The sequence below is a fragment of the Mycteria americana genome, chromosome 6 (genome assembly GCF_035582795.1).
Source record: "Mycteria americana isolate JAX WOST 10 ecotype Jacksonville Zoo and Gardens chromosome 6, USCA_MyAme_1.0, whole genome shotgun sequence".
Classification (NCBI taxonomy): domain Eukaryota; kingdom Metazoa; phylum Chordata; class Aves; order Ciconiiformes; family Ciconiidae; genus Mycteria; species Mycteria americana.
In genome coordinates this window covers 71,012,583-71,038,058 of record NC_134370.1, presented here as the reverse complement: position 1 = coordinate 71,038,058, position 25,476 = coordinate 71,012,583, and the positions used below count along the sequence as shown (strand labels likewise).

The 25,476-nt window shown below is 68.3% G+C and overlaps 3 protein-coding genes across 10 annotated transcripts in view; 1 reads left to right on the top strand and 2 right to left on the bottom strand.

The window, feature by feature from the left end:
• PPIP5K1 (diphosphoinositol pentakisphosphate kinase 1) overlaps positions 1-2,938 on the bottom strand; it is a 50,225-nt gene extending 47,287 nt beyond the window's left edge. For 6 of the 7 annotated variants that reach the window (XM_075506551.1, XM_075506543.1, XM_075506546.1 and 3 more), the window contains exon 1: positions 2,898-2,938. The gene's annotated coding sequence lies outside the window, so the exon portion shown is untranslated. Of the gene's footprint in view, positions 1-2,673; positions 2,724-2,897 lie in introns of those variants that run through there. The other variant, XM_075506544.1, reaches the window with a different exon arrangement.
• CKMT1A (creatine kinase, mitochondrial 1A) lies at positions 2,435-14,046 on the top strand. Of its 2 annotated transcripts, none has more exons than XM_075506552.1 (9): positions 2,435-2,511; positions 9,961-10,159; positions 10,592-10,687; positions 10,806-11,027; positions 11,562-11,647; positions 12,714-12,837; positions 13,003-13,137; positions 13,504-13,633; positions 13,856-14,046. In XM_075506552.1, exons 2-9 carry the CDS (start codon positions 9,998-10,000, stop codon positions 13,966-13,968), a joined length of 1,068 nt encoding a protein of 355 aa, XP_075362667.1. In that variant the 5' UTR covers positions 2,435-2,511; positions 9,961-9,997; the 3' UTR covers positions 13,969-14,046. The 2 variants fall into 2 exon arrangements, with proteins under 2 accessions (XP_075362667.1, XP_075362668.1); XM_075506553.1 differs by lacking the exon at positions 2,435-2,511 and adding an exon at positions 3,890-4,120.
• A 388-nt stretch (positions 14,047-14,434) lies between these two features.
• On the bottom strand, positions 14,435-17,106 carry STRC (stereocilin). The gene is made up of 8 exons (XM_075504223.1): positions 16,973-17,106; positions 16,536-16,705; positions 16,032-16,187; positions 15,828-15,970; positions 15,586-15,734; positions 15,388-15,485; positions 15,038-15,185; positions 14,435-14,571 (listed from the first exon to the last, which is right to left on the bottom strand). Exons 2-8 carry the CDS (start codon positions 16,632-16,634, stop codon positions 14,498-14,500), a joined length of 867 nt encoding a protein of 288 aa, XP_075360338.1. The 5' UTR covers positions 16,635-16,705; positions 16,973-17,106; the 3' UTR covers positions 14,435-14,497.
• Positions 17,107-25,476: the final 8,370 nt, after the last annotated feature.

Sequence of the window (25,476 nt, the reverse complement as noted above, 5' to 3'; positions counted from 1 at the left end):
GAATCTTTAGCTACAGGCATAACTAAGGCATCTAAAACTCAGACAGACTGTTGCTCTTAAAGAGAAACAGGCAAGTGGCGCTCGATTCTGGTATCAAAGGCTAATAACATGAGGTCTTGCCACCACGCCTGGACCAGCTCTAGCGCTGGGCTATCAAAGAGTTTGTATGCCAGGAGGGTGGCAACTTCCCCTACAGAAATGGTACCAGAAAGGTTCCTGTTCAGCGTTCAGCCCACACCCCCACTGCACTGTTACTTCTTTTCTTCAAACCTAGAGCTATGAGAGGCGCTGACAGTACACGATGCTGATGGTTCTGCATCATTCTCGTTGCTTCCTGAGCTAACTGCTCCTAGAGGTCATACATTCAGACCAGTTCCCACTTGCTGAGAGTGCTACAGGTCTCACCTTTCACTAATCGCAGCAAGAAAATTAAGCGTTGAGTTAATGCTGCTGGCTGTATTGTCCAAGAGAGACAAAAGCATTAACACAGCTCTGGCACACACACAAAAAAGGCAAAGATGGCTCCAGCTTTGAGCACAGAATATTCAGGCTTGCTAGTACCATCACAGATACACGAGGAAGTACACACCGGCCGCCACAGCTAAAGGCATTCTTGCACTCTCTTCCAAGAAGGGCAGCTATGATCTGCTACACAGTCATACCAAAGGTTACTGTAATCGCCTAACGGCAATCAGAAGCTGCCGACACACAACCTGAAACTGAGACGTAGACCTTGCCTCCAAGTGTCCTGGGACTAATTCAGCTCCCTGGACTACCTTGTATTAGCGATAAGAAATGAAATAGTAAGTTGTTTTCCGGCTCCCCAGCAGATCATTCTGGCGCTGTTCAGATAAGGATGTTCAATTTAAGAGAGAAGAAGGTACGATCAGGTCTCGTATTAACTTTGTACGCAGTGTGGCATTAACCACTAAAAGAGTGGGTTTGGGCATTGTTTTTTTGTTTCATTTTGTTTTTTAAACAAAGCCTGTTATAGGTGCAGATGCACGATTTGAAAGCACAATCCCTGCATGGAGGGCTGAAGGACAAGGACTGCAGCAACCAACCAAGGCTGATCACGTCGCTGGCGGCAGCAGCCACAGGCGGTGGAAGAGGCAGCTCTCGGAGCCGACACCAGGCCTGCGCGCCCCGGGGAGCCTGGGGGAAGCACTAGGCGGGAGGTCCGAGGAGCGCAGGGTACCGCCGCATGCAGACAGGCTGCAAGGGTGATTTAGCGTGTAGACCCACACCTGATTTAAGCCAGGTCAAGTATCTGCCGGATTGTAACCTCTGGCATTTTAAAATAGCTGGCATTTTAAAATACTAATGCTGGCAATGTGCTGTTGAACTACCCGAAACGGCTGTGGGCACTAAAAACAAACAACCCAAACAAACAAAGCCCAACCCTGAAAGTTTAGGCCTTGATCAGCGACGTACCTTTGCCCAAAGCGTTACTCCCATTGTCACAAGGACTATTTGTATTAAGGTTAATTACATACAAAAGGTGAAAGCTGTACTCTTATCATAGACACTTAATTGCTTCAGAAGAAAAAGAACACCTACTCCAGAGTTAATAATTAAAAGCTATTTGGACTTGGTGTATCAGAGAAAGCTCTCCATGCTCTATTAACATAGAAGTTCAACATGTTCACAACCAGGAAGCTGAAGTCAAGCTTCTAAACGTACAGTTCTGCCTGCCTGAGCAGCGCTTTCGGTAACTCCAAATCTATCAACACCTTCAAACCCAGAGTGCAGCAACGGTGGAAACACTTCATGTTTCCTGACCAGGAGCTCCTTCTGCTAGACAATGCCCTCTGCAAAGTCAGTGAAAACCTCCTAGCTTATCACTTGTGCATCTGAGCAAGTGATGAGTTGCTCACATGGCAACTGCAGCAGTAAGATCAATTCTCGTCCTAGGAGGTTGGTTTTAATGCGGTTTTTTAATGGGAAACTTCACAGCATCAGAACTTCTCTGAGACTGTAACTGTTAATGAAGGTTTATTAACGAACGAACCGCTGCCGCTCCACCCCTCCCTCACGCCCAGGCCCCAACCCGTCCGGCTCGGCCGCCCTCGCGAAGGCGGGAGGCCGGGGCAGCGGCGCGGCGGGACGGCGGCCCCGGGGAAGCGGGGCGGCGGCTCCTGCTCCGGGGGCAGCTACCGGGGCCCGGCCCGGGCAGAGCGGCGCGGCCGCAAGCAGCCAAGCACCCGGCGAGCCGCCCCAGCGCCGACGGAAGCACCGGCGCCGCTAGGCCGGGCGGCACCGCCACCGCCACCGCCACGGACGGGCCAACCCGCGGCGGCCCGGCGGGCCGCCCGCTCCCCGCGGGACCCCGCAGCGGCCGGGAGGAGCTGCCGGGCCCGCTCAGCCCTGGCAGGGTCGAGCCACGGCCCCGCCCGCCGCCCCCCCGGCCCTCCCGGGCAGAGCCCGCCGCAGCGCCGCGCACAGTGCCCGGCCCGGCCCGCTGCGCCCTCCGCCGAGCCGCTGCTCCCGCGCCGCGCTCGGTGCCGAGGGGTAGGCCGCGCCGGGGGAGGCCGGGTGCCCCGGGCCCGAGAGACCCGGGCGGGTGGCGGGGAGCGGGCGGCCGGGGCAGCCCCGCGCGGGGGGGCGGCGGGGCGGCGAGCCCGCGCCGGGGAGCCGGGCGGCGCCTCCCCGGAGGCCGCCGCTGCCACCTACCCGGCGCTCCCCGACGGTCGCCGACGAGCCGGGCCCAGCAGCGGAGCGGCGCAGCCGGCCGCCGCCGCCCCCCCCTCTTTCGCTTCCCTTTCCTTCCCTGGCCCGGCGCCGCCTGCCCCTCGCCCCGGCCTCGGGCCCGGGCCCGGCGCCCCGGGGACGCCCCGGCACCCCGCCGGCGGCAGCAGGGGGCGCCACGCCGGGCGCCGCCATTTCCCTCCGCTCACCTGCGGCCTCCGAGCGCACCCTGCGCTGCCGGCGCTGCCGCCGGCCAATCACGGCCCGCTGACGGCCGCAGCCAGCCAATCGGCGGGGAGAGAGGCGGGCCGGCCGGGCCCCAGGCGGGCGCGGCGTGGCGGCCCCTGGCGGCGGCGACGGGGAGCGCTGCGCGGCCGGGCGTGCCGCGCGCACGTGGGGCGCGAGCGCAGCGCCGGGCACCGGCAGCGCCGCCGGGTCCCGCGTTACCACGGCAACCGCGCCGCGCGGGCCGCCCCCGCCCCGCGGGACCCCGGGCAAGAGGCGCGACGGTGCCGGGCGGCCGCTCCCGGTGCGCCGGAGAAGCGAGGCAGCGCGCCCCGGGCGGCGCCCGCCGCCGCTCCCGTCCCGCGGGGTCTGCGGCGGCAGAACGCGGCGCGCTCCCTGCCCCGCCGGTGCCGCGGGCACGGGGTGCGCGGCCCGGCCGCCCTGTCCCGGCGTGCGGGGGCCGCGGGGGGAGCGCCCGGCGCCGGGCGGCGGCACGGAGCGCGGCGGTTGGGCCGGTGACCGCCGCCCGCGCCAGGCCGAGCCGCCGAGAACCGGCCGCCGGCCCCGCGACCCATCCCGGCCCGCATCCCACGCGCGGCTCCGGGCCGTCGGGGGTCCGCCCCCCGCCGCTCCCGGCTCCAGGTGCGCGGACTTTGCCCCGGCCGCACCCTCGCCGCCGCCGGTTGCGCCGTGCCGTGCCGTGCCGTGCCGTGCCCGCCCGCACCGGGGCGCCGGGCCGGGGGCCGGGGCCCTGGGCGCGGCCCGGCCCGCCCGACCCGGCCCGGGCGCAGCCGCCCCTCCGGCGCTGTCCGGCGCGCGGTGCTGAAGGCGGCGGCGGCGGCCCCAGTGCGGCGGGCGGGGCGGGGCGGGGCGGGGCGGGGCGGGGCGGGGCGGCCGAGCAGGTGGCGGTGCCGTTGCGGCCCCCCCGTGCCCGGCCGGCTCCCCGCCCCCCGCGCACCCTCCCGCTGCCGCCGTTCCCATTCCCGTTCCCGTTCCCATTCCCATCACGTCTGCCTTCCGGCCCCGCCGCGATCGCTCCGCCGCGCCGCCGCTCCGCGATGGCCAGCACCTTCGCCCGCGCCCTCTCCGCCCGCCGCTCCGCCGGCCTCCTGGCCATGGTGGGCGCCGGCTCCCTCGCCGCCGGCTTCCTGCTCGCCCGGGACGCGGTCAGCGCGGGCGACCGGCAGCGGCGGCGCTACCCGCCCAGGTACCAGGCGCGGGCGGCGGGGGTGCACGTGCGGGGGGCGGCGGGGCTCCCCCCGAGCTCCGGCCGGGGGCCCCGGAGCGGCTCAGGGGGGCGGCGGGGCGGACGCTGCTCGTCCGCGGGCGGGGGCGACCGGTACGCCCGGGAACCCAGCCTGCGCCGGCCCCGGGGCCCCGGACGGCGGCGGGGACCGGGCGGCGCGGCGGCGGGGTCTCGGCCGCGTTGGACCGGAGCCGCCCCGCCTCGGGCCGCCGGCCACCGGCGCCGCGGGGCCCGCCGTCCGCGCGCCCAAGGGCACCGGCGCCGCTGCGGCGGGGCCTCCGCGCCCTGCCCGGCCTCCCCGAGGGCCCGACCGCTGCGCCGGGGCACTGGGCGCGGACCCGCGGGGGCCGGCGGGGCGCGGGGCCCGGCTCCGCGGGGCCGGGCCGTCCCGCGCCGGCCGGGCAGCCGCGGGGCCCTGCCGCGGGACCCGCGCTGAGCCGGGGCCGTGCGGGCTTGCGGGGGCCTCCCCGGGCGCATCCCCGTGCCCGGCGGCCGGCTCCGGGCGCCCGCGGCCCTCCGGCAGCTGCCCGGGCCGGGAGCCCCGGGGCTGCCGGCGGCCCTGGGCGGTCGCGGAGCACCGGGACAAGCCGCTGTGCCGCCAGCCCGGGGCAGGCGGGAGCGGGAGGGGACAAGTGCTTGCCAGCGGGGCTGGGGCCTGGGGGGACTTTCTGGGGCTGACGGGGGGGGGGGGGGGGGGGGACGGGGCTGGGGGCCGTCGGGAAGACGGGGCAGCATCGCCCGCACAGCCAGCGCGGGTGAGGACGTACCCAGGCTCGCCCGGCTGTTGCAGGAGCCAGGGAGCCTTGCCAATGTCCTAGCGCGGGCAGGACGGAGCAAAAGGGTTCGTTTTCTCCTCCTGGCAAAACACCCGGGAGCCCCCTGTGCAAAGCCGGTGCCAGAGCAGAGGCAGCGGCCCCTCGGCAGCCCCCGGGGCTGGTGGCAGCTCCTGGCCCGACCCCATCTGGCTGTACCAGTCTTCCCCCGCGCCTGCCTTCGGGACGGGGACTTCGCTATTTAAAAGAAAAGGTTTCCTGGCAGGTCCTCACTCTTCCGTCTCAGGGGCGGTTTTTAAAGGGAGAACTGGAGGGGCCCGCAGGTGCCGGGCAGGCAGCCCCCAGCCTGCAGGCAAATTTTGGACGAAGATGGGTCCTGAGATGTGCAATCAGGACTGCTGGGAGGTGGGCACAGGGCCGAGTCGGGCAGGCGGGCCCGTGCACGGCCGTGGCCTGGCTTAGGGGTGCTTTTGGGGTAATGCTGGCTCTGCAAGAGCCGCTGGCCCTATTTACCCAACCTGTGCCTGATCCCTTAAGCCAGATAAGTGTCACAGCTGCGGAGCGGTGCTAAGGTTCAAGCTCCGGCACAGAAGGCCTCGCGTCACTCCTCCTTCGAACTGCTCTTTGCCAAGGGCTGCCCCAGGGAGCCCGGCTGGGCCCCAGGAGGGCCCCGGGGCGGAGGCGTTACCACTGCTCTGCTCACCGCCGCTTGCCGTAGCAATAAGGAAGCGGGGCCTCGAGGCCGGGAAAGGTAGAGGCAGGTCCTGCCTGGTGCCCACGCTGCCTGGCCCCGAGGAGCGTGGAGGGCCAAGGCACAAGAAGGGGGCCGGAGGCAGGAGCCGCCTGCGCCTCACGAGGGCCGGGCAGGGTAGGGCCGGGGCTGGGAGGGGAGAGGGACGTGGTGGGCACCGGCCAGTCCTTCCGCCTCGCCCTGGCGCCGGCTGCTCTGCCTGGCGCAGCTCAGAGGCAGGTCAGGAAAGCGAGGAGAGTGTTTTCCTCCCCATCCTGATGCCGGCAGAGGCTGCGCGCGTTGAAGGAGCGGAGTGGGGAAGGAGGCAGCGTGTTACCGCTCCAAACGCATGCGGCTGCTGTGATCCCTGCACCAAACACCGTGCGGTTAGAGAGCGGCGCTGCGCTGCATTGCAGGCTGAGAGCCCTGCTCGTGCAGAAAGCGGTGTGCCGAGAGCCGGCGCTGGGAGCTCAGGCGTTCTGGGTCGGGCCACAGAAACGAGGGGACGGAAATGGAGCAGGTTCGAAGAATGAGGAAGGCTGGACGTTATTGTTTATTCACCTCCCAAGGGGGCTGTATTTTCAAGCTTTCTGAACAACTGCAGAGCCACAGACATCAGGTCTTCACCGAGTGAGGATGGTGAGGGAAAAATCACCAGGACCTGTGAGACCTGCTGGCTGGCGTGAGAAAGGCAGGCACTGTGCCCGTGTCCTGCTCCTGCGGGCAAGGGCACCGGGGCCTGGGGAGAGCCGGCCTGTCCCTGCTAAGTGTGGACACACAAGCGTCCCCTTGCGCACACAAAACGCCGGCCGTGTCCTCGTTGTGGCTAGGGGCAGGGGCCAAGCTGGCCGTGCTGCAAAGGCGTTGCTGTGGCAGGATCGATGGCTGGGGAAAAACAGCCGGTCAGAACGTTGACGCTGAAAACAAGGACGGGGCTTGGGGGAACAGCCAGGCACCGTCTGTGGGAAGGAGGGGGCTGAGGGGAGTCTGGAGGAGGTGAAGAAATCAAGGTAGAGGATGTGGCTGAGCAGCTCTAAAATGAGCTTCCTGGGAGGGTCTGTTCAGCTGGGAACGGTTTTGTGGTGGTGCTGACGCCTGAAAAGGGCCTGGACAGAGTCCCACGGGTGAGCCGCAGCGTCCCGCTCTGCGGGGGCGAGCCAACCCACCTGGGGATTTTGCTCTTCTAGTCTTTAAGTTAAATAACGAGCGACATCGGCAACAGCCTTGAGGGGTCGGGGCGGCATTCCGTGGCTGCTTGTCAGAGGCGATGCGGTGCAAATGGCCACGCTGGGGGGGGGCACGGGCACCCCCCCAGAGGAGACGTGGGCACGGAAGTGCCCGCTGCCAGGGGGGTCCCACGCGGGGCACGGCGCCACGTTTGGATGGTCACACTGGGGCTCCCCGCCAAAGCATCTCCGCACAAAGCCCGAGCCTCCTCCTCCCTGCGTAAACAAGCCGCATGCTCCGCTGCCTGCGGCGGCCTGCCGGCACCGGCTCCTCCCGCCCGCCACCACCGCACAGGGTCCGCGCCACTCGCCCCACACGCCCACACGCCTCCCCAGAGGCCGCGCGCGGCAGGGGCCGCCGTCAGCGCGGGCACCCACAGAGCCAGCGTCTCCAGGAAGGGTGTGGAGGCTGCTGGATTAGCAGTGAAGAGCCACGGGGAGATGCAGGGGGCTGCCGCGCCCAGGGAGGCTGCCCGGTCAGTAGACAGACTTAACAGTACCTGCTGAGCGCTTAGCGGGTCTCCTCCCGGATGAAGCACCTCCTCGCACGAGGGCAGAGAGGGCAGTCGCTGCAGGCAGCGCACCCCGGGGTCGCGGGCGGGACGGCAGCGCTGAGCTGCCTCGCGCGACGGCACGGGTGGTAGCAAAGCACCCGCACCGAGTTGCGCTCCCGGCAGACGTCCACCTTCCGCTGAAGACGGCCAGGGAGCCGGGGGTGAGCTGGAGCGGGGAGCCCACCCTATCGCTCAGCCGCGTGGCACTGGGAACAAAAGATGGTGCTGAAAGGGTCATAACTTAAAAACCAGCTTTGGGGACCAAAACCAAGGGGCCAGGGCAGCCCCAGTAAGGCCAAGCGCAGTGTCGCCTTCATGCTTGGGGCAGAGGACAGACCCCTGGACAGCCAGGAGGGAGCGGTGGGAGAGCGGCGCCCGCTCCCCGAGCCCTCCCGCGCCAGCCCTGGGTCGCGGCCCGGGCTGCAGGAACAGGCAGTCTCCGCTGCAGCTCTGCGGGGCACCGCCTGCGAGCACAGCACCGAGCCCTCAGCACCTTCGTCCCTGCGTTGCCCTGCTGATCCTGGCACCATCCGGCTTAGTTCAGGTTCTCTAGAAAGGCTGAAGAGAGATTCCCCAGAGCCGCTGGCTGTGATTCAGGGCTGTTCTTGGGGCGGGTGCGTTCGGGCCAGGAGCTACCGAGCACTGCAGCAGGCACAGACCCTGCAGGCGGGGGCCGGAGCCTCAGGGTTTGGGACTCTCTGAACGCTGCAGTGAAGGCAGGGACTGCCCATAGCAGGCAGCATGCTTAAACCTACAGCAGTCTTCTGCTTACTGGAAGTGAGCTTGCTTCCTTTAGCAACCTTTGAGGGCTCTCTGGACGTAGTCCGCTGACACCGGGGTGGAAAGCACAGCAGGCAGGCTGTGGTCCTGGCATGCCAGGCGGCAGCAGCAGTGCTGGGGGCGGGGGAGGAACTTGTCCAAGTGTCCCATTCTGATCAGCAAATGCTTCTTACCAGAGCGTCTCTCCCTGGGGAGACGTGGGTCAGTAGCCAGCTGACGGCAGGGGCAAGAGCAGTGGGGGAGGCTGGGGCAGGCTGCGTTCCATGTATGACAAGTCAGCCTCTGAACTGGAGCACCTCAACACGGCACAGGTACGTGTGTGGGCTGGGGAGCCTGGGGGAGCCCCCTCAGCCTGCACGGCCTGGGTCGAGTTCCTGCCTGGAGCAAACGCCTCCTTGCACCGGCCCAGGCTGGAGCCAAGTGCTTCCCTGTGCAGAGCAGACAATGTAAGCCCTACCTCCCTTTCTTTCTGCAAAGCGCAGGAAGCCACGAGCAGTAGCCAAGCCGTAGGCGAAGGGCCAACGCACATTCCTTGGCCTGCAGACGCAGGGGAGGAGGCGGCAGCAACGACAGCACTCTGCATTGCAGCACGGGGGCTGGGCGCTGGCAGCCAGACCCGGCGCCCTGTGCGGACGCTCAGCCCAGGAGCAGGACCTGAGCGCCAGGAGGTTGCCAGGACTCGCTGCTGGTGATGGTGGCCGGCTGTTGCTCCCACCGACCCAGACCTGCACTAGCCCCGGCTCCTCTTCTCCCACGTGGACCCCCCACACAAGGCAGAACCCGTCCTGGGAGAGGAGACAGGCGTCCCCAGGGCTGCGGGACCCCCTCCGGCCGCCAGCCAGGTTGCCTGGGCTGACAGGGGCCAGTCCTGTCCCACTGAGGCAAGCGGAGGCACCGCTTCCCAGCAGGAGGGATCTGGCCAAGGAGCGCGCTGTCGGGGTCCTGCCCTGCCAATCCCTCCGTGAGCACAGAACAAGCACAAAGCCTGGCTAAAGTGGGAATGAGGTCAGGGGACGGCCTCCCGCTAAGCTGATTAGAGGAAAGCATCCCCCTAATACAATAAACTCCACCAGAGCAGTGCGGTTCCCACCGGCTGCAGATCGGGGTCAACCGATCTCCTGCCCCGCGGCATCTGGGGGGCGGAGGGACGGGGGCTCGTGGCGCCCGGCTGGGGCCCGGGGGCCACACACGCCAGGGCCTCCGTGGGCTGCGTGCCCTGCATCCCCCGCCCGCTGCTTGGGCAGAAGGGGCAGCGGGAGCAGCCACCCTCCATTTGGGCTGGCGTCGGGGCAGCCCCAGGGAGGAGGAGGGGAGCGAGACCCCCCCTCTGTGGCCCAGCCGTCCTGGCACCTCAGTGCACAGGCTCCCGCCAGCCGCCCGTGCCCCAGCGCGGGGCTGCAGCTGACGTGGCAGCCGCCGCTCGCCTGGCAAGCTCTCCCAGCCCCGGGGCCCTGGTACGCAGCTGATAAGGAGCAGCACCCTGACAACCGGTCCGGATTTTCTCGTGGACTCTTGTCCTTGTGGCAATGTCAGCCTTCGGCTCAGGCTGCTCTCTGCCCTTGCCGTGCGACGCCAGTGACTGCCTCCCCGCTCCTGGCTGGCCTTTGCTGGTGTGGACAAGCGGAGCAGCTTGACCTCCCTCCCTGGAGCTCCCCTGCCCTGAGGGTCTCTGTGCAGCAAGGGCACGAGTGCCGGGGTCCCCGGGCCCCAAAGGACTTACCGGTCTCTCCTCCCACAGCGCCGAGTACCCCGACCTGCGGAAGCACAACAACTGCATGGCCAGCAACCTGACGCCAGCCATCTATGCCAGGCTCTGTGACAAAGCAACCCCGAATGGCTGGACCTTGGACCAGTGCATCCAGACGGGTGTCGACAACCCCGGCCACCCCTTCATCAAGACTGTGGGCATGGTAGCTGGCGATGAAGAAACCTACGAGGTGAGTGGCGGCCGGAGCCCTGCCATGCTCCAGGCTCTCCAGGGTGCCTGCAGTAGCCAGAGGAGTCCCAGTGCCTGCGGTACATCCAGCAGCCGGGGATGTTACTGCCCACCTCCTCCTGCCCAGCCCAGGCAGCTGGAGAGGCCCCTTGGCCAGCCCCAGCGTGTCCCTGTGGGACAGAGGGCTCCTTCGGATCAGCTGTTCCGAGAGCCCTGCAACCTCCTCCTGCTCGCCCCTGAGCCCCACTTGCCCGGGCAGCGTCGGCCCCGTGGATTGCCATGGCATTGCGGGATGCGCCACGGCCCCCAGCCGCCCTCTGCGGCCCCTGCTGCCACGGCCCCCGCACTGGCAGCGGGACTGCGCCGAGCTTGTGGCAGGGGCTTCGTGGGGTGCTGGCTCTGCGGTGCCGCACATCATCCCGCTTGCTTCCAGGTGTTTGCTGACCTGTTTGACCCCGTGATTCAGGAGCGGCACAACGGATACAACCCCCGCACCATGAAGCACGTCACAGACCTGGACGCTACCAAGGTGCACGAGCCGGGCAGCGGTGCTGCGCACGGGGGCCCTTCCCCAGGCCTCCGGGGACAGGGCCCCTGCCAGCACCAGCGCCGCCCTATAAGCGCCCCGTGGCCCGTGTCTCTTCCAGATAAAGTTTGGCCACTTCGATGAGCGCTACGTGCTCTCGTCCCGGGTCCGGACAGGGCGCAGCATCCGCGGGCTGAGCCTGCCGCCAGCCTGCACCCGCGCTGAGCGGCGAGAGGTGGAGAAGGTGGCCGTGGAGGCACTGAATGGCCTCACCGGGGACCTGGCGGGCCGGTACTACCGCCTCAGCGAGATGACGGAGAAGGAGCAACAGCAGCTCATTGATGTGAGTCGGTGCAGCTCCCAGCCAGCCACCCCGGGTGCCCACAGAGCAGGACCCCTTCTCCGGCATTGCCTCTCTGGGAGGCCGAATCCTCCTTTCCCAGCTCCGCTGCCCTGTGGGACCACGACCCGCTTCCCCAGCGAGGCCACCCCACCGTGCAGAGAGTGCTCACGGGGCTGCCGAGCCCTCCCGAGCCAGGGGAGGATGGAGCTTGCTGAATACAGCCCCAGCAGCTCGCGGCCCCCCCCGGCTCTCACCCCACATCCCCCTGCCTGTGCCCAGGGGAAGGTGGACTCGTGGCACACGGCCGGTGCCCTGCCGGCCCCTGGTACAGGGTGGGCTGTGCACCAGCAGCCTTCTGCCTCCCTGGCCAGGAAGGCAGGGACTCCTGCCCACAGGTGGGGACAGCAGGCAAGCTTGCCCTGCCTGGGACAGCCGCGGTGCATCGCCTGCATGGCAGGCTGGGACCGGTGAGACAGGGTGCCCTGGCACCAGCCGTGCAGCCCTGGTGAGCTCTCGCACTCTGCCTCCCTCCAGGACCACTTCCTCTTCGACAAGCCAGTGTCCCCGCTCCTGACGGCAGCAGGAATGGCCCGGGACTGGCCCGACGCCCGAGGGATCTGGTGAGGATCTGCCCCGGCATCGGGCAGTCAGCAGGGCAGAAAGGCGGGGGACACTGCTGCTCTCTCTGGCTGCCCCAGCCCCGCCACCCGCGTTCCCCATGCTCACCGAACCGCAGACCCCAGCACGTGTGGCACCAGCACCCCTGGGTCACGCTCACCCCGGGCTCTGTGGCCACGCAGAGCTGGGCTCTCCCTGCTCACACCTGACCTGGGAGCCCCTTGTGCGCTGCAGTCAGCAGCCAGCCGCTCCATACACAAGCCACAGCGTCCTCCTAAGAAGTGGGACTTCAGAGCCAGCCCCTGCTGTCGGTCCTGCCCGCTCTCACCGTCCTGCAGCACCTTGCACTCCAGGCTGCCAAAAACCTGGGAGCCTTCTGCTCCCCAGGCAATGCCCAGCACTCCTCCTGGCTCTCTGCACACTCTGCCTGCCCCCAAACTTACCCTGCCACAACTGCATCGTACTGCTCCCTCCCAGCATCTCTGCACGGCCATGCAACGTCCCACGCAGCGTCCCACGTGCCCGCAGAGTGACAGCCAGCACACGCGCTCGCCCACACCGCCCTCGCTGCCACAGCGCCTTTATAGCAGCCTCACGGCAAACACCTCCACAGCACACATGGTCCCCAGCCCCAGCCACCCCCTAACCCAGCATCCCAACGTGCCCCCCACGCCTCACAGCCCCCTCCCGCTGCCTGCGCGGTGCAGGAGCCGCGGTCCTGTCCCCGGTCCAGGCAGGGCCGCCACCGTGCTGGCACCGTGCTGCTCCTCCCCAGCAGCGCTTGCCTGCGCCCACGGCACCGGAGCCAGGACCCGTTGCCCGCAGCGGTGCGTGTGATGAACGCTGGCCCGTCTCCAGGAGCACCTCCTGGCTGTCTGCTTTGCTGCCGGGCTGTGCTCTGGCAACGTGCTCCCAGCCGCGGGCACAGGCAGAGCACCGGGAGCATGGGGCAGCACCGGCACCATGGTCACAGGGCAGAAGGGGCACGGCTGGGGCTGGCACGGGTGGCTGGGTGGGCACGGGGGCTCTGCCAGCCACCAGCAGAGCCGAACGCTGCCTTGTCGCTAGGCACAACAACGAGAAGACCTTCCTGATCTGGATCAACGAGGAGGACCACACACGCGTCATCTCCATGGAGAAGGGTGGCAACATGAAGCGCGTCTTCGAGCGGTTCTGTCGGGGCCTGAAGGAGGTGAGCACCCGCCAGCCCCCGCTGCGCCAACCCCGTGGGACAGGCAGATAGGCGGACAGGCGGACAGGGGCAAGCAGGGCCACTGAGGGGCTAGCGCCCTGCGCTCGGCCGGGGCTGGGCACCCCACAGCCCGGGGCTGAACGGCTGCTTGTGCTTCTAACCCAGGTGGAGCGGCTCATCCAGGAGCGAGGCTGGGAGTTCATGTGGAACGAGCGGCTGGGTTACATCCTGACCTGCCCCTCCAACTTGGGCACTGGGCTGCGAGCAGGCGTCCACATCAAGCTGCCGCTGCTCAGCAAGGTATTACCACGGCCAGTTCCGTGGGGAGCCAGGCCAGGGCTGCGGGGAGCCCCGGCTGCCGGGGCGCAGGGAGCCCAGCCACGTGGGAGGTGCGGGGCTGCATGGGACCTGGCCCTGGACCTCGCTCAGCTTCCCCCAGGGAGTGGAGCATGCGGTCCAGCCCGCGCCTGCGCCCGCAGCTGGAGGGGCGGGGGCCTCAGGTGTCAGCCCGGGTCTGCTCGGGGCAGGGCTCCCTGCGGGGATTACAAGCCCGCTGACGGGGTCCTGTGAGCAGCAGGAGGGCTGCCCCAGGGAGCAGGCAGCTGCAGAGCCCCGACTCCCTTGCTGATGGTCGCACTGAGCACTGACACCTTCTCTGGGCACCAGGACAGCCGCTTCCCTAAGATCCTGGAGAACCTCCGGCTACAGAAGCGTGGGACGGGCGGTGTGGACACCGCGGCTACTGGCAGCGTCTTTGACATCTCCAACCTGGACCGGCTGGGGAAGTCAGAGGTGGGTGCCGGGCAGAGCTGCTTTTGGGGAGGGAGGTTCTGGCGCGTGTGTGCGTGACAGGCCCACGGCACCCAAACGGCGCCGGGGCCGTGTGCTGGGGCCAGCATGTGGGGGCTGGGGGTGGCAGCGCCTGCCCTTCACGCGGTGGGGCCGGCCGAGTGCTTTTGCTGGCGCGGCTCCCAGGACAGCCCCCGAGTCAGGATGTGTGCGCTCCTGGCGCAGGTAGAGCTGGTGCAGCTGGTGATAGACGGTGTGAACTACCTGATCGACTGTGAGCGGCGGCTGGAGAAGGGGCAGGACATCCGCATCCCTTCCCCGGTGCCGCAGTTCCGGCACTGAGCTGGACCAAGGCAGCGCCAGCCCCGCGGGACCCAGCTCCCCCCGTAGCTTACGTGATCTCTGTGCCCAGCATGTCGCTGCGTCCTGTTACCTGCAACGCGCCAGGCCAGACCCCATAAACGTGTGCTGCTGTAGCCGTGGCTCTGCCTCCTCCTTACCCCACCACCCACCACCCCGCCGATCTCCCCAGCACCCTGTGTCCCCGCAGAGAGGCACCCACGCAGGTCTGGGTTTCCTGCACCTGCCCTGCGCAGCCCTCCCCAGGATTTCCCTGAGCCACCGCTGCCCTGGGGAGCGGGCCTGGGGGGGCCCCTGGGGCTGTCTGGGCCCGGCAGCCACAAGGGACCGCAGGTGGGTAGGTGGCCGGCGCCGGGGGACAGCTTGCCACTGGGTGCCAGGAGCTGCAGGGACAGTCAGGGACGGGCAGGAAAAGGTGCTCTGGGGCCGCGTGTCGCTGCAGGCAGGCAGGCAGGCAGGCAGGCAGCAGAGCTCGTTGCTTGTGCCCATCGCAAGTTTATTACTGGGATGCTCACAGAAAGCAGCGGGGCAGGCAGAGGAGGAGAGCCAAGGTGAAGTCAGAGCGGGGCCTGGCTCCGCTCCTGCCTGCAGGAGAGAAAGCACCGTCAGAGCTGAGCGTGCCAGCCCCGCTGCTCTGTGGAGGGGCTCACAGCCCTGCTGCTGCAGGGAGCCCTCACGGTGCTGGCGAGCACGCACACCCGCGCACGCGCGCACGCGCACGCGCACGCACGGCTGCGGGCAGGGACGGCACCGTCTGCTGCTGCCCCCAGAGCGGCTGTTGAGGACCTGGGCTTGGGGCCGGGTCGGCAGCAGGGGGGTCTCGTCTGGGCAGAGGTGGGAGGGGACACGCGTGACAGGGAGCACGAGCTGGGCAGGCACCCTGGGGCACCGGGGGCCGAACCCGCACAACCTGAGCCCTCCCGGCACCCCAGGGTGCCCGTGCTGAGCCCGGAGGTGCAGAGCCGGGACAAGGGGCGAGCGGGCAGGGGAGCCGCCCGTGGCAGGCAGGCTGGGCGCTGCGTGGGGACAGGAGCCACCCTGCCACTCTCACCTCGGCCATCCCGGGCCGCCTCTCCCTCGCGCTGGGCGCTGGCCAGGGCCTCGCGCTGGGCGCTGCCGAGCCGCCGACGCTGCCCCAGGGTGACGGCCGCGGCCTGGGCGCTGGAGAGGATGCTCAGCTGAGCGGGACCAAACACCACCTGCGGGGAGAGGGCAGCCGGCCACGGCGAGGCCCTGTGCCGGCTCCCCGGCGCAGCCAGGACACAGCCCACCTCCGTCCCTCAGCGTCCAGCGCGGGGGGCTCCCGCCGTGCTGGCCCAGCAGGGGATCCCCCCTCCCCTGGGTGCGGGGGGACGGCGCCACGTGCGCCCCGGCTGAGCATGGGGGATGCCAGGAACTCACTGCGAACTTGGGCGCCGGGACAGCAGCGATGGCCCGGGGTGTGAGCGCCCAGATCTGCTCGGGGACCAGCGCAGAGAGGACGATGTCGGGGAGCCCGGCTGGGGCACAGAGCGTAGGGTCAGGACGCCATCCCCGGGCACAGGGGCCGGCAGGGCAGGCAGCGGCGACCACGGGGCGTGGCACCATCCGAGCCCTCACCTGCCAGTGTCCCGACCTCCGCGAAGACTTCGGGTCCCCAGGCGGCGGCCGGGCCAAAGGCAGCGCCGGCGGTCAGGTGGGCGGCCAGCACCTCCGCCTGCTGCTCCGTGCAGCGCAGGCTCAGCAAGCCCAGGAAAGGGGCAGCTTTGCTGCAGGGAGCGGGCAGCGTCAGGCGGCCACGCGCCGGGGCGCAGCACCCCTGCCCTGCGCTCGGCCCACGGTCCCTGTGGGCGCACGCCCACCTGAGCTCCCAGCTGTCCAGGCCCCGCAGCTCGGCCGCCGGCAGCCCGCAGAGCAGATGCCCCAGTGCCACCAGCTCAGGCAGCCCCAGGTCCCGGACGCTCGCCCCACGCTGCCGCAGGAAGGCAGACGCCACGGCCCGCATCTGGGGGAAAGCCCGTCACGGGGGCCAGCCGCCCCCTACCCCCCGGTCCCCAGGGCCTCACCTGCTCGGGCGACCAGCCGTCCAGCTCCCCCAGGGCAGAGAGGGCCCCCCAGTCGGGGAGCAGCAGCTCCCGCAGCTCCCGTGCGCCCAGCTGGGTGGCCAGCCGGCCCAGGCGCAGGGTCTGGGCTGGCTCCAGCGCCCGGGCACTGCCCCACAGCTGCGGCACCAGCAGCACCACGAGCTGCCAGCAGCCCCCGGCACAGCCCCCCACGGGCAGCCCCCCCAAGGCCAGCACAGCTGCCCCCAGACAGACCCCAAGGCCAGCACAACCCCCCAAGGACAACCCCCCCCAGGGCCAGCACAGCTCTCCCACAGACAGCCCCCAAGGCCAGCCCCCCCCCCCCCCCCGGCAGCCTCCCAAGGCCGCCGCAGGCCCCCCAGGACCAGCCCCCCCCGGGCCAGCACAGCTCCCCACATCCAGCACGTCCCCCCGGGGCCAGCCCAGCCCACCCAGCCCAGCAGAGCCCCACCACCCCCACCAGCACGGCCCCCCCTTCCCCCTCACCCGCCGGGCCTGGCCCAGGGCAGCCCGCAGCTGGCTGGGGCGCAGCGCCGGGTCCCGGCTGAGCAGCCCCAGGCAGTCCTCCAGCTGCCGGGGGGCCATGGCGGCCAGCTGGGCAGCGCTCTATGCCGCGGGGAAGGTGGCACACACGTCCACACAGCTGGGCACGGGGGCTGCAGAGCCAGCCTGAGCGGGCTGCCCCCAGCCCCAGGTCCCCTGCGGCGCCAGCTGCGGGGCGCACGAGGGGGACACGCCGGCCGGGGGGGAGACCGCACGGGGACACCAGGCGCAGGGCCAGCCGGGGAGGGGAGAGCACGAGGGACGCTGGGCAGCAGGGGCACGAAGCGCGTGGGCAGGGCATGGGAGGGCACCAGGGACAGGAGGTGCACGAGCCGGGACGGGGGCCACGCAGGGCTCGGAGGGAGGATGCACGGTCTCACCTCGGTCCCCCGGCCTGGCAGCCGCCACCAGCGGGGCCACCAGCACTTCTTGCGGGCTGGGGCCCGCACCCGGGGCGCCAGGGGGGTGGCAGAGGCGTCCCAGCTCGCTCTGCTCCCAGTCCCGCTGGCTCTGCAGCAGCTGCTCCACCGTGTCTCTGCTCAGCAAGTCCTGGGGCAGCAGCAGGCAGACGTGGAGAGAGGGGCCAGGACAGACCCCGACGGCAGAAAGGCCCAGGGGAGCAGCAAGGACGGCACGGCCGCAGGAGCAGGGGTGCCGATGGGGTGGCACAGCCACGAGGACGGGGCACTGACCAGGACAGCACAGCCACAAGGGCGGGGCACAGGTGGGGGTGGCACAGCCACAAGGACAAGGCACTGGCAGGGATAGCACAGCCTCGAGGACAGGACACCAGTGGGGATGGCGTGGCCACGAGGATGGGGCACCGGTGGGGATGGCACAGCCATGGGGATGGGGCACCGGGAGGGCCGGCACAGCTGCAGGACCAGGCGGAGGGGCCGGGGCGCGGCCAGCCTGGCTCCAGCCCCCGCCACTTTTGCATCCTCTGTGGCTCCCAACCCTCCTCCGGCAGAGGCAGCCCCAAAGACCGCCGGTCCCACGGGCCGCCGAGACGGAGCTGGGCCGCAGTCCCCGCTGCCTGCCCAGCCCCTGCCCAGCCGCTGCCCAGCCCCAGCCCCAGCCCCTGCCCAGCCCCAGCCCAGCCCCTGCCCAGCCCCAGCCCCTGCCCAGCCCCAGCGCCTGCCCAGCCCCTGCCCAGCCCCTGCCCAGCCCCAGCCCCAGCCCCTGCCCAGCCCCTGCCCAGCCCCTGCCCGCTCACGCCGCTCCTGCCGCCGGGGCTGGAAGCGCCTGGCGCGGCGGGGCTGACTCCCGCAGGCCTCGGCTCGGGGCTGTAACCCGAGGCTGCCGCAGACGGTGCCGAGCTCTTGCATTATTGATGCCGGGAACCAGCGGGGGCGGCGGCAGCCGGGCCGCGGGGCACTGCCGGGCCGCGGGCAGCCCGCCTGGCTGGGCCGGCTGCGGGACCAGCTCCCGCCCCGGGTCTCCGCGGCGCCGAGGCGGCGGCCCCCGCGGCGCTGACCGGAGCGGGACGGCCCCCCCCGACCCCCCCCCCCCGCGGCGGCGGCGGCGGCGGCGATCCCGGGGCGGGCGGCGGCGCCCCCTGCCGGCCCCGGGGCGCGTCGGCGCGGAGCAGCGGGACGAGCGGCGAGCAGGGCTCTGGGCCGGCGGAGCCCGTTTAACTGAGGCGGCGGGCCGGGGTCGTACAGCTCTTCCCAGGCGATGGTCCCGGTGCCGGTCCCGAGCCGGTCCTGCAGCCGCGCCGGCGCCAGCTCTGCGGGGAGCGGCGGGGCTGTCAGGGCCGCGCAGGGCGAGCCCCGTTCGGCGGGCAGCCGCCGTTGTGGCCGGCGGCAGCTCCGGGTAGCGGAAGGGGGAGTCCCGGGGCCAGGCCGCCCGCGCCGCCTCCTGGCTCTCGGCCGGGCTCCGCAGGTCCCCGCGGAGGGGCCGCTGCCGGCACCGCCCGCAAACGGGCCGCCGCTTCGCCCCGCCGCAGCCTCCCCCCCCCCGCTCGGGGCGCGGCGCGGGCCCGGCCCGACCCCCCGTTACCGAGGCCTGCCCAGGCTGCCCCCGTTACCGAGGCCGCCCCCGCTCGGGGCGCGGGGCTCCGCGGCTCGCGAGAACCGCCGGCCTCGGCCGGGAAGGCACCGCGGGCGGCTTCGGCGGCGGCTGGAGCTCCGAGCTCTTCCCGCAGGGAGCGGAGGCTCCTCTGCCCAGCCGCACGGCTGGGCTCTGCGACCCTCTGCGAGGGAGCCCCACCGGGCGGCCCCGGCTGAGCTGGAGCCGTGTTCCCCCAGCACCTGGCCGCGGGGCCTGGATCGGAGCTGGGCCACATCCAGCCTCGCAGATCCGCTTTGTTTCTGGGGTGAGGAAGGGGGGAGCGCGTCGTCAGGCACGCCTGGCGCAGGGCTGGGCTCCTTCCCCTGCTCGCGGGGCTGTCACACGGGGAGGAACCCTCTGGTTCCCGCTCCTCCTGTCCGGAGCCAGCACGTCCACGCTCAGCCGGCGGAGATTCGGCCTGGGCTCTTCGGCTTGTCCGGGACTGCCTGCAGGGCAAAGGTGGGGCGAGAATCTCGCTCACGCTGCAGTTCCCCCGTGCTGTGGGGAGCATTTCTGGGGAGGAGTTTGTTGGGATCTTCCCACCTCTACCTCTCTCTAGCTTGCATTTTAGATAAATCCGTGGGCTTCAGGGCTTTCCTCTGCTGCAATTTTTCAGTCAGGTTACCCCAGATGCTTTGGAAACTGCTCACTGGCAAGCAACATTGTACAGTGGTGAGTGCTGGGAAGAGGGCCTTGACACCCCGGGGTGAAGAGGACTTGGGGATTTGCGGGCTGCCGCAGGCTGCTCGGCCTGGGCCCCTTTGGACGGGGCTGCCCTGCCTGCAGTGCTGCCGTGTGCCCCGGAGAACACGGGGGGCGGGGGTGGCTCCCCAGCTCCAAACACAGCTGGGCACTGGCCTCCAGGCTCTCGTGTGAGAGATCCCGCTTCAAAGCGAGCGAGAAATTGGGGTGCAGCCTCTGCTCCCCTTTCAATGCTCTTGCTTTTTGTTCAGCTCATGTCCCGCTGGAACTCGCGGTGCTCGCTGTGCAGAGGGCAGCAGCCGCCCCCCAGCCCAGAGCCGGGTGCTGCCCCGCCAGGGAGCAGGGACAGGCCTTGCCTTGCTGGTGTTTGGGCAAAACAGCTCCCTGCGAGCTGCCTGGGGGGCTCTGCAGAAGGAGGCCGACGGTTGGCCCTGGCTCAGCGCTCACCCGTGATGGCCACAATGATGTTCTTGAAGAGAAAGGATGTGATCAGCAGCCGAACGATGATGTAAGGGAAACGGCATAGGGCCTCCCAGCAGGCAGCCAGGCCCAGGCGGCACTCGGCCCCACGCCTGCCCCACGGGAAGGCGGCAGCCCTGGCCTGCAATCACAGCCCCTGGCCAGGGGACTGAGCACGAAGGGCCTGCGCCAGCGGTCCGGCAGCCGCGCGCCAGACCCAGACCCGCAGGCGTCCACTCCGCAGCCGTCCCTGCCGTCTAGCTTTGCTCCCGGGCAGCCCCGTGGACCAAGCCTTCCGTCTTCTGCACCACGGAAAGGACCTCTCACAGGGTGGTGGCTCTGAAGGAGGGCACTGGGGCGGGCTCAGAGAGGCAGAGGGTGGGCAGAAGAGCCCTCAGCCGAGCCGGCGGGAGAGCACAGCGCCAGCCAGCACAGCCCTGCATGTACAGCAGGCTCATCGCTGACCGGAGCAGCCAGAGCCCGGCCGTGGGACTCGCAGGGCGGGGAGGGATCCCCACGCTGTGCCCCTGCTCTGGGGCAGGGACCTGGTGCCAGCTCCATCCCCTCGCAGCACTGCCCTGGGGCTTGTACCACAAAGGTGACAATGAAGTCAAAGACATTCCACGTGTTTTTCCAGTAGCCCCTGAAGCTGACCAGCCAGTTCAGTGCAATATCAATGACAAAAATGCGGGAGATGGCCCAGACGGCTGCCTCCGTGACAGTGGTGAACACCTGGTGAACGTTGGTCCTGTTCATCAGCTCTGGGGGGCACAGGGGAAAGTTGCTGAAACTCAGGGGTCAGCAAGAGAGACCAGGTTAGAGGGTGAGGGCAGGAGCATGCTGCTCAAAGGAGAAACGAATGGTGAGATGGAAATGCCAGTACTGAATGCTGTCCCCCAACGTCCAGCTGAGCTGCCAGACTGGCTGTGATGGGAGGCAGCGCTCGGAAGCTGAGATTTGAGGCCAAGGGCTAGGTGGGGACACGAGGTCCTGGGGAGGATGGGATGGGACACAGCAGGAGGGAAGGCTGCCGCTCTGTGCTGGCTGTGGCCAGGGAAGGTGGCCATCTGAAATTAACTTTTGACTTGAATTTGGTCACTAGTGCTGGCTCTCGTGCGCATGTCCTGCAAAACTACCACTCAGAGCGTCCCTTGGCAGCAGCCCTGAGCCTGCTGCCGTGGTGTGCCAAGCCCTCCTACACGGGGAGCGCTCAGCCTGGGCAGATCTGGAGCGGCAGCGGGGTCAGGCTGGCTCTGTACAGCGGGGAGGAGAGGCTGTTCATGCTCACCGCTGTTGATCATCAGGATAAGGGTGTTCAGAATGATCAGGAAGAAGATGTTTTTTATGTACACGCTGGCTGAGTTTTGTCATTGAGAAAAAATGCAGGACACTGACTCATTGCCTGTCAAACTCCACGGGCAGATGCACTCGCAAAGGGGACTCAGAGGTGTGCTGTGCGCTGTGGACACACTGCTCCATGGACCTCGGGTTCCAGGACAAGCTTGATGCTCGTCTCAGTACACTGGCAACAGAGTTCTGCCTTTGACGAGTGACACCTAAAGCTCTGGAAAAGCTGCAAAGTGGCCACCATCAAAAGCTGTTGGGGAACAGCTGCCCACCTGAGAAAGAATTCCCAGGAGAGCTCGGGCCCCAGTGCTTCAGCCCTTCTGCACTAATTCATTCATACAGTCCCTGCTCATCCCGCCCTGGACAAAGACTGTCCAGGCCGCCGGTACGTGGAGCCTGTGCCCTGGCAGAAAGCCAGTCTGATCCACCCCATTCCTAGCGCTCGGCCTCCCGCGTGCCTGGAGGGAGCCTGTGTCCCACGGCCGGTGCTGTGCTGCTGCTGCTGCGTGGCAGACGCTCCCACAAGCCTGCTGTCATCAGGCTGCCTGTGGAGGATACGGTGCAGGAACCAGGATATCGACGGGAGGAGGGAAGGCCAGCGGCCCTTGCGGACCTCGATGCGGCTGTACAGGCGTTGCTCTGGGGTGACGGGGGTCTTGCTGCGACTGATGTTGAAACAGACCAGCTGGTGGTGATCGGTGCGCGTCCCCTTCCTCTGCTTCCAGGGATCTGTGTAGAGATCGAGCGACTCATGAGAGACTCTGCCTTCTCCTCTGCCCAGCAGGGGTGGGAAGCCGTGCAGCTGGAGGGCACTGAACAGGACCTGGCCAGGCAGCACCCTCCAAACAGAAGCAGATGGGTCACTGCAGCACGAAGAGGGAAAAAGCCAACTTTGCTGGACAGTTTAGGAGGCTGTGCTCCAATTCCCTTAGCAGGGTATCGATGCTGAGCTAGCACAAGCAGCAACACCCAGCTAGGATCAGGCTGGGCTGTGAACGTGCCTTAAATCTAGTCCTGTACGGCCTTCAGCAGCTGCCCTAGGATGACAGAGCAGAGCTGGTGGCAGGAGCTGGGAGTCCAGGTGCCCCCGTCCCATCCAAGGCACTTCTTTCCCAGCTACCTTGTTCACCCTGCTCTGTGTGCAGGCTCAGCCAAGCCTGCGACTGGCTGCTGAGCTGAGATGTGCAGGAACATTAAGAGGTTCTTTTCTGCAGTGGTACCAGCAGCAAAGGATGCAGAAGCACGGACTGGGAGAGTATTTTGGAAGCGGACATTACTGCATCCTGCGTACACTCCAGCTCCTGTTTGCCAAATTACCAGATGCAGGAGAACAGCCGTGCCGCCTCCTCCTGCTCTAGATGAGACCTGAGCAGAGAATGGGCACAGCTGCAAAAAGCCTTCAGGCTGGGCTGACTTACCATCCCAAGCAGCAACCCAAGCAGAGCAGTGGGAGGGGATGGATTTCATTCCGTCCCTTTCACTCCCACCACAGAGAAGACGTAAAGCTGCTCCTGGCCAAGTGCGGGAGCTGAGCATACCTGAAGGGCCCCAAATGGCTAGATTATTGCCCACAGCCCTGCTTCCTGAGGAGGAAATGGTGCCTGGGGCGAGGGGGGTCATCTCCGCACTCCCGCGAGCTGTTTGCTGACCACCTGCCCTTCTCCTGCTCAGCCGAGCTCCCACACAACCTCTCCCCGCGTCCTTGGGGAGTGATGCAGAGGCAGGCAGTGGGGTGGAAAGCGCTGCCCACTCGCTGCCAGCCCGGCAGACAGGCAGCTGGTTACCAAGGAAATCCGTAATGCTGTGTTGGGGCATCGCTTGTCTCGGGTCCCGGAGGCGATCCCTCTGGCAGGAGGTCCAAACCTGGTTGGAGCGAATGGCCTCAGCGAGGGGAAGCAGCTTCCCTGGGGAGCGTCCTCTGTCTCTGCCAGCATCCTCTGTGCTCTAAACCAGAGAGGAAAGGTAGCCGGGTGCAGCGTGCCTGTGCCGGACGTGCCTGGTGGAGCCTTACCAGAGGATCCATGGTTGGGGGCCGCGCAGAGGTTCCTGGCCCAGCAACCGGATCGGGGTGACCTCACAGCCCGGAACAGAGGGAGCTGGGGGAGCCCTGCTTCTCCCACCCGATCCGGGCCGGCTGTGGGCGCAGTGCCGGCAATGCTGGCGCTCCCTGCTCCCTCTGGCACGCCCAGGCCTGGCCCAGGCACTGGGGAGCAGCGGGGCTGGGCAGGGGCTCAGCTGCGCCCGGGGACTTGATCTGTGGCACTATTCATCCGTGCAGCTGCTTCACGTGAACTGGCCAACGACGGCTGCATCCCAGTGGGCAGCCTCATCTCCCCGGGGGCTTTGCTTTCACGTCAGACAGCAGCTCCCCAAAGCTCCCATGCTGTGTCCCCCACGCCCCGGTGCCTGGGTCAGGGTGCCGTGGGTCTGTCAGTCCCAGTATTCTTGACATTACGTTGCTGACTTCAAACTTGGGAATTCCTGATTCCTCTGGCAGTAACTAGGCCGTTCTCAAACCACTAACAAACAAAATCGTGCGCACAGGCTCTGTGCTGTGGTACTGACGGTGCTGCGAGCCCCGGCTTGTGCACATCTGATGGGCCGCCACCGGGCAGCTGTTCCCTTCCACGCTAGCGGCTCAGCTCCCCCGGCTCCGGGTTTGCAGCCCACTGGACACGGGGTGGCCGGGCTCTGGTGGGCATCTCCCATGGGAGGTGTCCCGGGGTCCGGGTGTGGGAGCACAATGATGCTCTTGCGAGGCATGAGCAGTTACGAAGGAGCAGTCTTCCCTCCGCCGCCTGTGCTGGTTCGTTACCTGCGGGAGCTGCTTGTGCATCTCTTTCCATTTCTGTAACCGGCTGGGTCATGCTACGGGTCCTTTCCCACCCACCGCCGGTGCCCCATCAGCTCCAGTGTCACTGCTGTGCATCCCTGCGGTGCCGTGTACTTGGCACCCCTGTCCCCTTGATTCCTGTCCTTTGTTCCCAGGTCACCCTCTGTGTTTCTCAGGACACCATGAGCTCATCAAATATTTCCCCCTTGATTCGTCTTTTCTTCACCTTCCTAAACTTCTGCTAGCCTGGTCTGGTTTTGGATCTTTTAGCAGCAATTTCTGCGAGGCAAAAAACCCCCAGGTGATTATTTTGTCTCTGTAACAGGGAAGATCAGGGTTTTCTGGCCCTGCAGTTTGAAGCACTATCTCTAGAGCTTTTTCCCACTCCTGGGGGTGCTGGGGAACGCTAATTCCTCCCGTGCTTTTGGAGAAAGGGTGTGGTAGCACGGACTCGGAACCGCTGTATGCATCCCCGCCAGCGAGATGGTTAACAGCGGGCAGATTCAGGCGGCTCGGCAGCCGTATTCCTGCTGCGGGAACAGCAGAGGCCGCGGTGCTCCCAGGGCACGGCGGCCGCTGCGGGGCGGGCCCGCGGCCGCGCCGAGCCCTCCGGCAGGCATTCCCGGCAGCGAGAGGCGGTGCCGGGCGCGCAGCCGGGCAGCGACAGTCGCAAACGCAGACCGATACGATCAAGCGGGGGAGACCCGACCGCGGGTGCGGCTGGGAGCACGCAAGCGCTGGCAGCCAGGGCCGCGCCGGTCTCCCGCGCGGCGGAGCGGTGCCGGCGGGCGGAGCTGCCGCAGGGCCGCAGCCCGGGGGGGGGGGTGTGGGTGGGCGCTGCTCTGCTGGACGCCGGCCCGTGGGGAGCTCCGGGCTGACAGAAGGCGCTCGGCGCCACGGGCCGGCGTTGCTCACAGGCTGGCGGTGCCTGTGCCCACGCGATGGCCGCGGGCTGGCTGGCGTTCGACCAGCACGCAGGGATTAAACGGCTGAAATCCCCCGGGGACCGGCACCGCGCAGCTGCCGGGGAGGCTGCGCCTCCGGCCGTGGCACCGGGCCCGGCAGGGGCAGGCCCCGCACCCGGCGCGACAGAGCTACCCGCTGCGGCGGGACTCGGGGCTGGAGGCTGGGACGGGGCCGGGCGGCGGGAGGGAGCCCAGGGGCACGCCGTGGCTCGGGGACGGGGCCGAGCCCTGAGCGCAGCACGGCCGGGCCGGACCGCACCGCACCGCACCGGCCGGGAGTGGTCGGCGCCCGGCGCAGCCCGAGGAGCCCGAGGAGCCCGATCCCGCCGGCCCCGGGTGCTGCCCCCGCCCCGCTGCGGCCCCAGCGCCGGCGGCCGGGGAAGGGAGAGGCGGGGTCGCCGCAGCTGGCCCCGCCCAGCCTTGTCGGCAGTCCATTGGCCGGAGCTGGCGTGACGCGCGGCGCGGCGCCCAACGGAGAGCTGCCACACGGCAGATCCGGCTGGGGGGGCGGGACTTCCGGCCTGCG